Raw genomic sequence first — 16,377 nt, forward strand, 5'->3', positions numbered from 1 at the left:
CTTCAGCTCCTGATAGGAAAACACAAAGTAGAAAAAACAGAATTATCAGGAGAAAAACACAGCCTCCCATATTTATAAAGAATGGAAAAAGTGAAATCCAGAATTTTGTTAGCTGTGAACATTTTTGTTTGCCATTGTCAAATGAGAAAAAAATTCATTGTGTTACATAATGAGAATTAGCCAAACCACATAGAACGTAATTTTGAGCTATTAAAAGTTTTAGGCTCCAAATAAAATAAAAGGGTAGAGACAGATAACATTAAACAAGTGCTGAAAACTATGGCTAAGCTGTATTTAGAGGAATGTGCCCTTCAGCTTGAACAGGTAATGATACCATGTAGCATTACCTACTGGGTTTCAGAAGAGTCAGAGAGGGCAGCCTATGATTACTTAGCAACTGTATTCTGGAAAACATGTATAGCACTAATGATAAGACACAGCTGCATAGAACCATCAGATTTAACCTACATTACCAATGGCTGCCAGTATATGATCTCTAAATCTCCCTTTCGAAATGCATTGATGTAATATCGGGGCCAACGAGATTGTAGGATATTGTGTTAGGTGGGTATTTATACTGCAGCTAGAGCCTTGAATGTGGTAGTGTAACTTACTTATCAAGAATTTTCAGGTAGTCATATGACATCAGATGTAGTTGAGCATGTAGTATGTACTAGAGGTGTGTGAAACAGGAGGGAACAAAATACAAAAAAAAATGACATTGTGGGTACAAATGATAGTCATTGGTAACAGCAGTAACAACAAAAAGGCATTATTTCACATGTATAATATATGTAGATATGTGTTATATATGATACAAATATATATATATATATATATATATATTATATATATATATATATATCAAAAGAATAGAAAAGATAGACTGAATATAGTGAATTGAAAGAACTAGGGAACTAGGAATAGGAAAAGGGCAGAAGCCCAGAAAACATGTTAGGCAGTGTATCCTTGAAGAGGAACATGTTTAAGTTTAGCAGAATCCAGAAAAACAATGGGACTAGGAAGCCACACATGTGATAAAAATTTCTGAATGGAGGACAAGAGAATCCGGTCTTAATGGGAAAGAGCATAGTATCAAATGCAGTAGCCACAGAGGGGGCAGGAGACTGAGTGGGACTGTTACACCCTAGAGTGAGCTATAAGACCTCTTTGGACATTAATTCTGAAGGATTTTCTGTGTTTAGACTTTACATGGACCAGAGCTATTGAGTGGTCCTGAGAGGTATGTCATGATTCCACGTTTCTTAGAAGGACCACTCTGGTTGCTGTTTTAGAAGGAGACTGACCTTCTCCGAAGTGGCTGGAGACACTAATAATTTTTTAAATTGCTTTTAGTCTGATCTTGACAACAGAAGCTGAGCCTCATCTACCTTTGTATATTGTTTTACCTCTAGGTCATCCTTCATAATCTTTTGATCATTTTTATCAAATGCATTTATGAGAACTACTCAATTGCTGTTCATTGCACCATTTGACTTTTGCTTTTTTATGTAAACCTCCAATCTCCCACACACAGTGCCTACATTATTATTAAATTTGCAATATTAATGTTAAGATTAAATACATTTCTCTTGATTGGGCTTCCTCCAGAAGAACTATATTACAGGTGAGTTAATGAGATGCTATACTTTAATTTTATAACTGTTTGATCAAACAGATTATTGAATGCCAACAAGATAAACTGCCTTCGGGTAGATGCTTTTCAGGACCTGCACAACTTGAACCTTCTCTCCTTATATGACAACAAGCTTCAGACTGTTGCCAAGGGCACCTTCTCAGCTCTCAGAGCCATCCAAACTATGTATGTATGCAGAATTTGGGTCAAGTATAATAATGATTATTTTCACTGTGAATGTGGGAGCTGAGCCGTAAGCACATAATGTATAAAACTCTTCTGCTGTGTTTCTGAAAGGCATTTGGCTCAGAACCCTTTCATTTGTGACTGCCATCTCAAGTGGCTAGCGGATTATCTCCACACCAACCCAATTGAGACCAGCGGTGCCCGTTGCACCAGCCCTCGCCGCCTGGCTAACAAAAGAATTGGACAGATCAAAAGCAAGAAATTCCGTTGTTCAGGTAATTTCTCACTTCATGAGACATTTCCCTTAGGACCAAAAGCTATGGTTACTTGAGAATTAGCAACAGCAGCTGTCTTCTGCTGATTACCAAGCATTGTACAATCTCATTTCTTTTTCTTCTATCTGGGGATGGGAGAAAGTGGGAGAAAGATAGACATAGCCCAAATAATATATTCAGGTAAATGAATATCAGTTAAACAAAAACAATGTCTGGATCCCTTATAGTATGTCCTTAGGTCCTATCAGATTACACCTCCTGTTTGTTGTACTGGTCTCTATTGACCATCATCAAATAGTTGGACATGCTTTCCTTTATTCACAAACCAAAATAAGAGTTGATTACATGGGTTGTTTTCAAACTCAGAAGTAGAGGGTAGGAGTCTCCTGACACCTCATTTCTTTCTGGGATACATTGTGAAGCCACACTTCTTTTTCTTTTTTCTTTTTTTTTTTTTTTGATACTACCTTTTCTTATTTGGGAAATGTTGCATTTACCCAACAAAACTCATGTATAACTGTTAACTGGGAAGCTTACTCCATTGTTTGCATTGGTCTATTGTTATATGTGTTCTGATGATAGGAAACATTCACTATCACTTGGGGAGCATGCTAACCTAACTCTTTGGGGCACATTTCCCATTGTGCAGTTAATTCATGATAAACATCTACTATAAAAATTAGATTTGTTATTGTCCATCTTTATAAGTTTATCACTCACTGTGTATTGTTTTAGTTCTGTGAATATGCTTTGTCACTCAGTTATCTGTAGTAACTTTAGCCCATTCTTAATCTGATATAACTCATATCTTTGCTTGCTGACATTCAGGTACATCTTCTATTTTTTTCTCTCTTTTTTTTTATTTAGCTAAAGAACAGTATTTCATTCCAGGTAGGTTTTGCTCGGTGGTAGGACTAACTGCAGACACCCTTTCCTTGACTTATGTAGCTTCTAAACATGGATGTGCATGCTTTTGGAAGTCCAGTGAACACTCCATAGATAGAGTGACTTACGCATAGATCACTTGTAGCTGTATCCTGAAGGCCCCACCTCTGCATGCAGCTTCTGATGTTGAAACTCTTTATTAAAAAACGTACCTTCTTTCATCTCCCTTCCCCCTTTGCACATTATCTGCAGTTTCTCACAGTAGCCAAAATGTTTGAACCTATGGCTTACTACTTAAATCATGTTTTTTTTCTTTCTCTCTTTTTACATTGAATCTTTAATCTTCCAGCCTGTTTTTAAAATGTAGCTTACTAGGCTAGTTTTAAAGACAGCAGCCTCTCTATTGTCAAAGAGCTAGTTCTATATAAAATCAGGTATAAACATGCAGAACTGCATTTTTTGACAAGAAAAAAAAAACCTTATTTTTTAAAAGCTTCTTGGTTTGAAAAGAATGCTTTTTGCTTACATTTGTTTTTCTTTTAATATAAAACAGCTGTTTCATGCTAATTTAGCGGCACTTGTTTTTCTATTATTAATTTATTTGTAATTGTATGTTCTTGCCTGTCTGGAGTCAGATTAGTACTCTACAAAAGGGATATTCACATCCATCTTCAAGTCATTAGTAGTTAATGGGCACAAAATGCCTTGAATAATCTAAGCAGAAGGAGAACATGTTTGTAAAGATGAAATTGCAATGTTTCATCCCTTTGCTTCCAACACCTTCAAACTGATGAGTCTAGAGCTAGCTCTTTATAATGTGTCCCTTACTTACTTACTTTGTCCTTGCCTGCCAATCATGTAAATGTCTCTTGACTTGTTTGCTTTAAAACACCATATATTGAAATGTATATAAAGTACTGATTGGTCTTGATTTTAAGGATGTATTTATTAATACTCTTATTTAATTGTAAATAATTAATATATTTAAATGTATTGCTTAAATCGAATTTCAATGTGCAACTAATAGTCTACATATTGTGTCTGTATGTATAACCAGTAATGTGTTGAAAAGAACAACTGATTGGTTTTTGTCATCAATGTATAAATCTTGTTATTTTTAGCTAATTAAGTGCAAAGTCAATTAAAAATTGAGACTTAACTGAAAACAGGAATACTCTGGAAACTAGACTGTGCATAAACTAGCACACCAATATGATTTGAATCCCAAGATTTGGCAGCTCATCTAATGATCACCAAATTAGCCAATTCAGTTTCTTAATAATTTAGATACAAAAATATCAGTACAATTCAATTGTAACACAAAACAAAAGATTATGTTGTTGTGATAGTTATGTTTTCTGCTTTTGCTGGAAGATAGGAACCCAGATTGGTTTTAGAACATAACTTCTATCTCAAATATTATGCCATAATTTTCAAGCATTGATAATTCAGTTTACATTTTAAAATTACTTGTAGAAGCCATGGCACATAGATTGCTTGTTCCTCATTTTGCTCTTTTTTCCACCTCGAATACTAATTAAGATTTAAGTCTCCCTAAAAAATGGTTTTAAAATAAGCATTGTTGATTGCCATGGCATTGAGTATACATTTTTGAAATGTACACAATGAACCCATTATTGATACTGTTACCAGAATACTGATAGCTTTCTGGTGGCTTAATCTCTAAAGACAAAAAAAAAAGACTCTTCAATAAAAAGGATAGCACTTATTGCTGTAATGGAATGTGAAACATATATTGTTATATTTTGCATTTCAAATTTTTTTGGAATTCTGATTATGTTCCCACCAGGTAATAAGCTTTAAAACTTAGAGGTCATTTAGAAGCATGTGACCTACCCACTAACTATTAATGTACATATTCTATCTATAGTCCTTGTAACTTTCAGTCATTGGCTTTTCATTCATTTTATATGTGTATTCATCACTTGCTCTTCTGTATGGCATTCTAAACATTCTGGTGGTGATAAAATAGAAAATCTGTCTCACAGACAGATCATCCATTAATGGAACCCATGAACATTTAATTTTTATTGCACATCTTTTATATCACTGCCTTTTCTGTAAGCCATTATATTTCAAAAGTACTATAAATTTTGCTAAGCATGACAGACACATGACCCAATGCTATCCCATGACTGTCATGGTAAAGAAACAAGAAAAAGGACATAATTTGTTGTGTCTATCAACTTTAACTGGGATGATTCTGTCTTTCTTTCCTCCTTGGTGATCTTTTCTTTTGCAGGAATTCACCATTTGTCCTGTAAGTAAACGTGTCTCATCTGAAATGTAACATACCCTCTTTTGAATCCCCGGTGTACCTTCTTCTAGTCTTGATGTTTTGCACCTATTTTCCATGAAGAAACCACAGTTCTCTTGAGTTTCTCTGTTGTCCTTGTAGCGTACCTTCAACTTCTTCCTGGACGTTCTTCCCGAAAGCTGTGGTTTCCACTCTGCAGTTCCGAGGAACTCGGCAGGAACCTTCCCATATAGTCCCTTCTTTGTGTTTCCAGGCACCCTTCGGTAGTTATGCTCATACATATTCTGCGGGAAGAATGCATGTCATGTAAACCTTATGATGCTTCCAGAACGACCGTAGCTTTTCTCCTCCCTTCGTCTTTCCTCTCGGTCTTCCCTCTGGCCTAGTGGTTGGTGTAGTGATAATGTAGCGAGATTTTCTGTTGTGCTTGATCTAACCATGTGGTTGCGAGGTATGAGTAAAACATGGTTCCGTCAAGCACCATGGAACGTCACGCAGCTTTCTACAGCATGGCAAGCTGCTGAGGCTCAAGGCAGGAATTACTTGTCTTTTTTATAGAGTCAAAATGAAAAATAAAGAGGGCTTTTGGGATGTTTCTGAAGATTATGTGAGAGGGAGAGAATAACAAAAGTCCATAGAAAAATTTAAAACTTAAGTATACCGATTTTCCTTAAAAGCCCTACATTACAATAATATACAGGACTATGTTTATTACTAGATATGTTTTCAATTTTTGACTCAGAAAAAATAAGCCAACTTTTTTTTTAACAATTCATAGCCATTGTGTGATTCTCTGTGAAATACACTAGCATGGCTCAGAACCGGATCAGCAGAAAGTACAGCTGTGAAAAGCTCAACTTTATTAATGTTTTCCTGTCATGTGAATCTGGTCACTCTTTTTTCCAGAAAATTCCAAGCCTTTCTTTTAATTCTTTCCTGACATCCATTGACCAATACTCCCTAAGTTGTCTCCCTGCTGCATAATCTATAGTTATCCTACTCCTTTCTTTCCTATGTATTAATGGCTGTTATAACACTCAGACTCAGAATCTTATTTTTGGCTTGAATCCTCAATAGGTACAGAAGATTATCGATCAAAATTAAGTGGAGACTGCTTTGCAGACTTGGCTTGCCCTGAAAAGTGTCGCTGTGAAGGGACCACAGTAGATTGCTCCAATCAAAAACTCAACAAAATCCCAGACCATATTCCCCAGTACACCGCCGAGCTGTAAGTTCATCTCACTGTGAAATCCTGACTGGGAGGGAGCAAGGGACAAAGAGAGACTGTATGAAAAGAATCTTGCTTCATTTTTTAGGCAGTGCTACAACTGAATATTAAATTGTCACTCAAGATTCAGTCATACTGTTTTGGGGATTGATTGGCATAAAACATATACAGCATGGCCTGGAGTGTTAGCTCACTGGTTTATAGTAATAGATGCTCTTACAGAGGACTCATGTTCAATGTCAAGCACGTAGCTGGAGCTCACAACTGTCTGTAACTCCAGTCCAAGGGGATCAAATGCTCTCTTATGTTTTCTGTCTCCACCAGGCATGCACATAGTACACAGAAATATGTACAGGCAAAACACTCTTATACATAAACTAATTAAAGTACTGTATTCAACAGTTGAAAAATAAAAGAAGATTCAGTCATACTGTTAATAATATCATGAATGTGATTATTATTGTATAATCATTATGGCAAAACATTTATAAGCACTTCAGAAATTTGCAAGACATTTGATTCTCACATTTGATATTCACCAAATCCATTGGGAAATTATTTCTTGCTTGTTTGACTACTTCTCTGGTGTGGGTGAAAGGTCTCAGAGATTGTAGTAAGGGACAAACAATAGTTGTTTGCTTCTTGATTTGTTTATAAACAGTGAATGGCAGATTTGAGAAAGCTAAAACATGAGATGTGATCAAATTTATATTTACAAATTTAGCATCAAATCCCAGAGTACAGACAAAATGTAATTTTGGAAGTATTTGTAGATTCTATTTCCATGTGTAGTTCACCTTTCTTGGTTATAGAAGGAAGATGTAGAGGGTTAATTCTCCAAGACCCATGAAGACAATAGTGAAATCTAATCATTTTCTGAACATCTTAGCTATGTTTATTTATGGCACCATCAGGTATTTGTCATTTACTACTTTGCAGAGTTGCCTGTCTCTGTGTGTATGCAAAATCCTTCTGTCTTCTCGTAAAGTACAGCCTCTTGATTTCAGGGATTGTGTATTATCATTTCTGCTGCACAGTGTCTATACTCATTGCTATTACTTAATGAATTTAAAACAATTGGAATAATTAGAAATAATGTCTTTCAAAGGATTGACAAAACTACTTTATGGTTCTGGTGATTTTAATACCCAGTATTTCATGATATATTAACTAGCTCAATTTTTATAAATTCAGGGAACATGTTGCAAGACCTCTGAATTTCACTCTGTGTGGCTATGTGTGGTCTTGCATTTACTTCTGATAATGCTGCACAACAGTGATATTATGTTGAACATGATAATGAGTTAAATAAGTTTATTCTCCACTCAAGAAGTCTACTCCAACCTAGTTTGTAATGTAAGATTCAGTAAAAATTTGTTTTAAAAGTTTAATAATTTTTCAAATAATGAATATTTAATAAATAATTAATAGAAAAATGTTTGCAAACTGTACATTCAACAGGGGATTTAGATTCAGAATCTTAAAAATAAACATATAAAAGGTTTGTTGCCTAACAAGATGATGATCAAGTTATCCATGTGAACATTTTTCCAATGAAGATATATGATTTGCCAATAACCATATAAAATTATTGATCATTAGAAAATGAAAAAGTGGGGCTGATGAGATAGCTCAGCACTTAATAGCACTTGCTGGTCTTTCAGAGGTTCTGAGTTCAATTCCCAGCAACCACATCCTGACTCACAACTATCCATGATCTGATACCCTATTCTGGCATGCACCTGTACATTAAGACATAGCACTCACATGTAAAAAATAAGTACATTTTTTAAAATGAAAAATGATTATTTCCTGCTGCTATGATAAAATAGCAGAAACAAAAGCATCTTTTAGAATAAAAAGTTTATATTGTGGGTGGTTACAGAAGGATGGTCTACAAAAGCAACAAAACTGTCTAAACACATTTCATAAGCAAACAAGAAGCAGAGCTTGAAGAAAATGTGAAAGGCTTTAAACTCTAAAAGCTCATGACATACTTCCTCTCTCCATGACTCCTAAAATTATTTAACACTCCCAAGCAGTGCCACCACCTGGAAATCAAGTGTTCTAATACACGAATGAACCTATAGAGAATATTTCTCATTCAAATTGTCCAATTACCCATCCTGGTCCACATAGCCTCACTGCCATCTCATTCAAAATATGTTTAATCCACCTTCAAAATACATCTGGTCTTTAACAGTCCCAACACTGTTCAAAGGTGTTAAGTCTCTTGAGATTCACAGTAATAGTACTCCCCAGTAAATCATAAAAAACACATCTCACATACAATGGCACATAATATATATATATATATATATATATATATATATATATATATATATATCCATTCAAAAAAGAGGGATGGGGTATATTACTGAGGAAAGAGTGGACCAAATGAAGACTAAAACCCAACAGGGCAAATGTCAAAGCCTGTACCTCTTCGTCTAGAATCTGGGGCTTCAGTTTCAAATGATTTGGATGGTACCCCACATTGCAGATTTGCTGCCTATGTCAGACATTTCTCTCTTGGGCTGGTTCCACTTCCTGTGTACAGCTCTTCTTGGCAAATGTCTCATGGTTCTGGAATCTGCAACACTGGAAATCTTAAGTGCAACATAGACTTTATTTGGTGTCTGCTCAGGCCCTTCTTACAGAGACTCCAACTCTGTCATGATTGCCGGACCTCATTACTCACTTCTTTGATTCCACACAGGAAGACCTCACAATTCCCCAATTTTCAGTCTTTTATGTCTTCAAAACTGCTACCATGTTGATAATAATGCCAAATTCAGTTGATAGCTTGGTATGGACTTTCACACTCTTGTTATCAGCCGCTTTTATATGCTGTTGCTTTCTAGGAGCAGGGAATTCCTTAAGCTCTCTCATTTCATGTCTTGAAGCTTTAGCTGACTGGGGCCTTTCCCTGAGAACAAATTTCCTACAACAGTAGAGAGTGATGCTTTTCTTGTATGCCAATAAGCTCCTTAACAATTACAGCTTCCTTTGCAACCCATACTTTCTGGACAACCTTAAGACTTCTTGTGTTGTTGTCCTCTCCATGATGCACATTTTGTATTTCTTTGTGCACTACTTGCTCTTTGTGATGGTAGATATGCATAAAAGCATCAGTAATAGCCATTCCAGAGACTCAGTGTTAGCTTGCCTTGAAATCATGCTGTCAAAGAAATTAATCCATTAGTTTTTAATTTACATTAGGCGAGTTCTTAAGACAAGTACAGAATGAAACCAGAGTCTTTGCCAAAATATTATATAAATGAATGGTCTCTAGCACAGTTACTATTGGAATTTTTACTACCATCTTAACTAATGATCTAAATCTACAATATGTGCAATACACTTAGGATTTCAGTCTTCCAGAATCTTCCTAGAATGGTTAATTAAGTCCTTCCTATAACAGTCAGCTACTTTTCTAGTCCAGAGTTCCAAATTCATCCAAATCTCTTCAAAATGTCAACACTGCCATGTTCTTCATAACAACAACACAACTTCTCAGTAAAAACTTCCATCTCATTTTTTCTGTTTTTTTTTCTCTCCATGCTTCACATTTTGAATGTCTTTGTGCAGCACTTGCACAACATATAAATACCATGACCAAAAGCAACTTATACAAAGTTTATTTTGACTTAGGGTTCTTTAATGAGAGTTCTTGAAATGCAAATCATGGTACCAGGTAACAGAAGCAGGAAAGTGGTTGATGGGTCACATTTCATAGACACATAGAAAGTGAGGTAAAGCTATAAATATTTAAAGCCTTCCCCCAGTGATACACTTCCCCCAGCATGACTTGACCTCTGCAATCTCACATCAACTTGAAACCAAGTGTTCAAATGAAGGAGCCTGTGGAAGAAATTCCTCATTACCACCACTTGGAAAGTCTGGGGTAACAATAATATATGGAAAAAAATTATACATTCGTAATTTAAGTGTAAAATAGTGTAGCCTTGAAAAAACAGTTTGTTCTTCAAAGAAGTATGCAAAGGTCCAACAAATACTACTTCTATGTATAGAGTCAAAACTTGAAAGGCATGTCCACACAAACACCTACATACCATGTTCAGCAGAGAATTTTCATAGTAGACAAAATGCAGAGCAAAACAAGTGTCCACTAACCAAAAAGTGGCTAAATGAATGTAGGATGCCCAATCTGTTACTCAGTTATCAGAAGCAATGAAATACTGATAACACCACAACATGAATCAAAATTAAACATGTGAAAGAGGCTTGAGAGGTGACTCAGGTTTTAAGAGCACATATCATATGGCCCAAGTTCAGTTTCCAGCACCTGTGCCAGCTAATTCCCAATCACCTACAATTCAGCTTCAGGGGATCCAGTTCACTCTCCTGGCGCCTGGAAGCACCCACATGTATATATCCACCCAAAAGTAGATACACATGCCTGCTCATAGTTATATAATGGAAAATAAGATAAAATCTTCAGAACTTCCTACAAGATGATGTGAAAGGCATATTCTGTAGGATTCCATTCAAATGAAACTTCTAGATAGGGCCGGGTGTTTGTGGCTCACACCTTTAATCCCAGAACTCCGGAAGAAAAGGCAGGCAGATCTCTGTGAGTTCAAGGCTATCCTGGTCTACAGAACCAATTCAAGGGCAGGATACAAAGCTACACAGAGAAACCCTGTCACAAAATGAACAACAAGAAGAAGAAAACCAGGGTAATTCGGCACAAATGAGGGGTGGTGATAGGGAGCTGGCTATGACAACAGTAAGAGTATATTGTCAATGATTGGTATTGATTTGGAGTGACGAAAGTATAATGAATTAGCAAAAGTGGTTATGCTAGGTTTGATTTGTATTTATTTGAGACAGTTGTTTCTGTTTTTGTTTGAGTCTGGAGTTCACCAGGTAAATCATACTTGCTTTGGTCCTCCAGCTTTGCCTTTTGACTACTGAGATTACATGCATGAATCATTTTACCTGGCTGGCAATTTTATAAATATACTGAAATTCTATACTTTAGGTACTTTGTAGTATTTGGATTATGTAAAAATTGACCTGTGAATGATAAAGGTGCTTAAGGGAAAAATGCATAGTAGGTTGACAGTAGTAGGGAAAACAAGGCTTAGAAAGTTTGGTTTAGAGATTCCTGCATATAAGCTGGTTTTAATTATTCCTTGTCTTTCTTAATACTTAAATATATTTAAGAATTTCTTATTTTTTTAATTTTGATGAAATTGTAAAAACATAACTATGTTTTATGAATTCTCAGTTATATCTATGCTGTATTTCCAAGTTATCACTAAATAATACTTTAACAGTGTAATGAATACAAGCTAAACCCTTGCTACCTATGAGAAAACTTTCATCTCCTTTCTTGTTTTCATTCTCCAGGCGTCTCAATAATAATGAATTCACAGTGTTAGAAGCTACAGGAATATTTAAGAAACTTCCTCAGTTACGTAAAATGTAAGTCATTTGTTAGCTATAGAATGACTCTCTTCAGTCTGATTTTCTTATGCATTTTATGACTTTAAATTTTATCCAAGTTTCTTTTGAAATAGGAAAATACATATAAAAGTCCTGGGAAATTTCCATATGATGACTATATGGGGCATGAATTTAGGGTATTGTTTAAGAGGTACTTTTCCATGTGTTCACATGATGCCAAGCCAACCCTTAGCATCTTCCTCTAAAGCAGACAGCTGGCCAAAATGCGTCCGCAGCAGGAATCTAGCAATCTAAGCACATTAAAATGGATTTGTGATGTTTTGTAACTTCCTTTGCTATTCCCCAAACCATGGTGCCATTTCTCTTTCAGCACATTCACGTCAACTGTTTGACTTTTGCTTCATTAAGCTTTCATTATGAGATAGTCAAAATTAATGATTAGTAAACTGGCTAGACTACTCATCTGTGTTACTTCATGTCCACAGCTCATATTTCAGAGTAAATTTGTAAGTTCAGCATTTTCAACAACATTCCATCAGTATTTCATGTCCTTAGTAAAGAGAGAAGTAGGACAAAAGTCAAATGTCCAAGGATTCAGGACTACCCTGTTCACATGAAGAGGAAGCAGAAACATTATCCCGTGGCACTTGTCACCCTCAGTCTCACATGTATAGCTATCGCAACCACTGACACTGTTTTTAACTGAACAGAACAAACCTATGCCTCTGTCCTTCTCCTCTGTGTTAGGCGACCTTGAGAATATCTTCTAATTTCTTAATTATGTTCCTTTATGCCACTAAATATTACTGTCATTTTAGTAATAAGAGCAGATAAGGAAATCCAAATATAGTGGCCTCTTGTCCCAGTGCTGGGGATTAATGACAAGTGGGTCCCTGGTGCCTGGTAACCATTCAGACCATCGTATTGGGCCACATAAGAGCTCCATGTAACCAAATAATTGGCCAGAATAATTTTAGACTCCTGTGGATCGTTGCCATTCATCTCAACCAGAATTAGCCTAGCATTTCTCTTTAATGGCTATTCTCTCTTACTGTTACTGTCCTTCTGACTTCAAAGATTACAGAAACACCTTCAACAAGCTTCCATTATCCTAGCAATGAAAGTCTTGGAAATTGTGGAAGACATGTATGTTCATTCAGTAGATTAAAAATTACTAGATATATTTTTGGAGTGCCTGGTGGTAATAAGCAGTCATTTACAATCTGTGTCTCAACACTGTTTATCTAGCAACTTTAGCAACAATAAGATCACCGATATTGAGGAGGGAGCCTTTGAAGGCGCAACTGGTGTAAATGAAATTCTTCTCACCAGTAACCGTTTGGAAAATGTTCAGCATAAAATGTTCAAAGGATTGGAAAACGTCAAAACATTGTAAGTATTCCTGATTCATAGTTAAGTCGTTTAGACATCATTGATAACTTTGTTATCATCTGTATAGACAAGTGACTTCTGCCTTCCTCCTAGCCCAGTGATTCAAATCTTCAGACAAAAACATTTAAAGAGAGTAACTGTGTTCATCCAGAGGCTATGCTTATCTGTCCCTGTAATGCTTCAACAGAAAAGAAGCCATGGTGAAAAATCCTTCACTATCTATAAGAAACATGCTAAGGGTTTGTCTACTTGGTTAATGACAAGGAGATTGGAAGAAATAAATTCTTTGTGCTTCCTCAAAGGTTGTTTAGGTAGAAAAGATGAGATTTAGATCAAACAGTAAATGCAGCTTTCTGTCTTATTTGAATTATCTTGATACGTCTTTGCAATAATGTTTGCCAAAAGCAGAGACTCATAAATCAGAAGAGAGAAAAAACAAATTCTACAATCATTGTGGGAGCACATAAAAGAATCTCTTTGCAAACAAGAAGCAGTGCTTGGCAGTACAGTAAACACAGACTCAAATGGCATCTCACCTGACCCTGAAATCTATGTATAATAAGCAAGTGAGAAGTTCCCTGTTCTTTATGAGATGAGGGAGAAAGGCATTTCTCTAGTCAGTGTGATGTATAACCCAAAAGTTAGGTCTGACCATATATATGTGTGTGTATATATGTGTGTATGTATATATCCTACACGTGAGAATAGATATATGCTATAACTTTGCACAACTAGCCTGGAATTCAACAATCCAGCATGGCCAGCATGTCTGTCACAGACCTCTCTCAGGTACTAGTTCTGAATCATTCTAAAATGGTGGACAAACAGTTTCTGAGTGTATTTATGGGAGATAAACTGACTGTGTTTATCTAGCCAAGAAAATATGCCATAGGGCCTGCATCAGCACTTTCCTTGGCTGTCTCAGGTCTCTTAACAAATGGCAATGCCACCCTTCTTACAAAGAAATTAAGGACCTATTTGTTGTTAATGTTAACTTTCTTTCACACAGCAGTACTATGGAGATGGTAGGGGGCATAGGTTAGAGCTTCACCCATCTATGCTGCCACAGTGGAATGCTGCAGACTGAGTACTACACACAAAACTCTCATGCTTCTGGACATAGATGTTCACAATGAAGTTGAATTCATGCTGTAGCCCTTTTTCTAAGTCCCAGGCTTCCTTCTTGGCTAGTTTCTTGCTGTAAGCACACATGACCTTCAGTCTCTATTCTCTTGTGTAGAAAGGAAGAGTGAAAGAGATGTGTGAGATCTCCAGGTGTGTCTTCACTTTATGTAAAAGTTTATAAAACTATAAAGACCCTCTTCAAAGGCAGTCACATAGGTGATAAAAGCTTCAAGCAGAGAATTAGGGGAGTCAAAATTCAGTCAATATTATTACCCTGGACAAGGTATCAAAGTCTTTATTTTGACTAAATACAATCAAATGAAACTTCTCTGAAATCATCTTTCTCCATTTTTCTTTCTACTGATGAGTTCCTGCTGTTAAACATGTAAAACCTCAATAAAGCACCTGCTGGCTGTCTCCAGACAGAGAATGGAGCAGTTCAGAGTCAAACCTGGGATGTTCAAATGCTACAGTAGATGTATCTGGATCTAGCTATCTATCTTTCCACATGGTCTCTGAGGTTGGGTTTTCTAAACATTTGAAAATATGCCCCACCCTAAACCTCTTAACTCTTCCGCACTAGTCAGATAGGTAATAATATATGTGCATATTCCAGCAAGTTATAAACATTATAAAGCTTGCCGCATTCATGTGCTAATGTTTGTTTGTTTGCTTGCTTGCTTTGTGTGTGTGTGTGTGTGTGTTTCTTCTATCAAGAGAGGAGATTTCTTCAGCTCCTTCCACGGTCCTGTAAGATTAAGACACTGATCGCCATTGTTCATGACAAAGGAAAGGGCTGATAAGGATACTGTGCTGTTGTGCATTTCTTTCTATTCAGTGATGCCAGGATAAGAAAACATCATCTGTCTTATCTATAGTTGAGCAGAAAGATGGCTTTTTATTTCTTTTTTATTACCAAACAGAATTTTAAAGCAACAACTTTTTCAACATCCATCTTAGTTAGGGTGTGTAGTGCTATAATAAAATGCATGACCAAAGCAACTCAGGAAGGAAAAGTTTTATTTAATCTTACATTTCCACATCATGGTGCATCATCAAAGGGAAATGTCAGCAGACACTCAAAGCTGGTATCTGGAGGCAGGAACTGATGCAGAATCCAAGGATGAGTTCCCGTTACTTGGCTTGCTCTTCATGAATTGTGCATTCTCCTTTCTTCTACCACCTAAGAGCTCCAACCCATGGGTACCACTGCCCACATCAGTAGGCTCTGCCACATCAATCACCAATCAAGAAAATGTACCACAGTCTTTTCCATACACCAACATCATAGGGGCATTTTCTCAATTGAGGTTCTGTCTTTAAAAATAACTGCATATTGTGTCAAGTTGCCAGCACATTATCTTTCTATTTTTGTATTTGCCATTCTATTGGGGGAGCAATTACTTTGGGTGTAGAAAGATCACTAAATTAATTTTTCATTAATTCTGAATAATATGCAATGCAGCTACAAATTTGTATAAAAGGTTTTCTTCTTTTTTGAAAACTTCAAAATGAAGAGCCCAGGAAGGAAGGAATTGGGAACTAAGCCAGTACTTTAGCTGTGGTGAGGAAGTAACAACAGTGTTAATCCTGCTAATGATGGTGTCAAAAAATAGAGTTTATTTAAGGCAAACCTATTTAACCTTTGTTGTATATTACGCTTAGTCGTTTTGGGAGTTCTGAACTTGAAACTATGAACAGGTTTTTTATAAATAAAACAATTTGATGCAAACTATGTGGATGCTCAGTCACACTTGACTCCCTCTGCTCCTGTCAGACAGTGAGTCACTAAGTCCCCAAGATGCCCTCAGCTCTCCATCTGCAGTATCTATTGATTCTCTCCTCCCCACTTCTATCTCAAATGTCACAATATTCTGAATACATAAATCACAGACTCCAAGGACTCAACTAGGTGACTTAGGACATTATGTGATCAGGC

At 36.3% G+C, this 16,377-nt stretch overlaps 1 protein-coding gene across 1 annotated transcript in view; it reads left to right on the plus strand.

The window, feature by feature from the left end:
- Positions 1-16,377, plus strand: part of LOC100752994 (slit homolog 2 protein) — a 318,933-nt gene that overhangs the window by 232,193 nt on the left and 70,363 nt on the right. Inside the window, exons 12-16 of the mRNA XM_035453335.1 lie at positions 1,679-1,822; positions 1,934-2,097; positions 6,338-6,488; positions 11,865-11,939; positions 13,170-13,313. Of these exons, the coding sequence (XP_035309226.1) occupies positions 1,679-1,822; positions 1,934-2,097; positions 6,338-6,488; positions 11,865-11,939; positions 13,170-13,313 (678 nt within the window). The remainder of the gene's footprint in view (positions 1-1,678; positions 1,823-1,933; positions 2,098-6,337; positions 6,489-11,864; positions 11,940-13,169; positions 13,314-16,377) is intronic.

Source organism: Cricetulus griseus, assembly GCF_003668045.3.
Source record: "Cricetulus griseus strain 17A/GY chromosome 1 unlocalized genomic scaffold, alternate assembly CriGri-PICRH-1.0 chr1_1, whole genome shotgun sequence".
Lineage (NCBI taxonomy): Eukaryota > Metazoa > Chordata > Mammalia > Rodentia > Cricetidae > Cricetulus > Cricetulus griseus.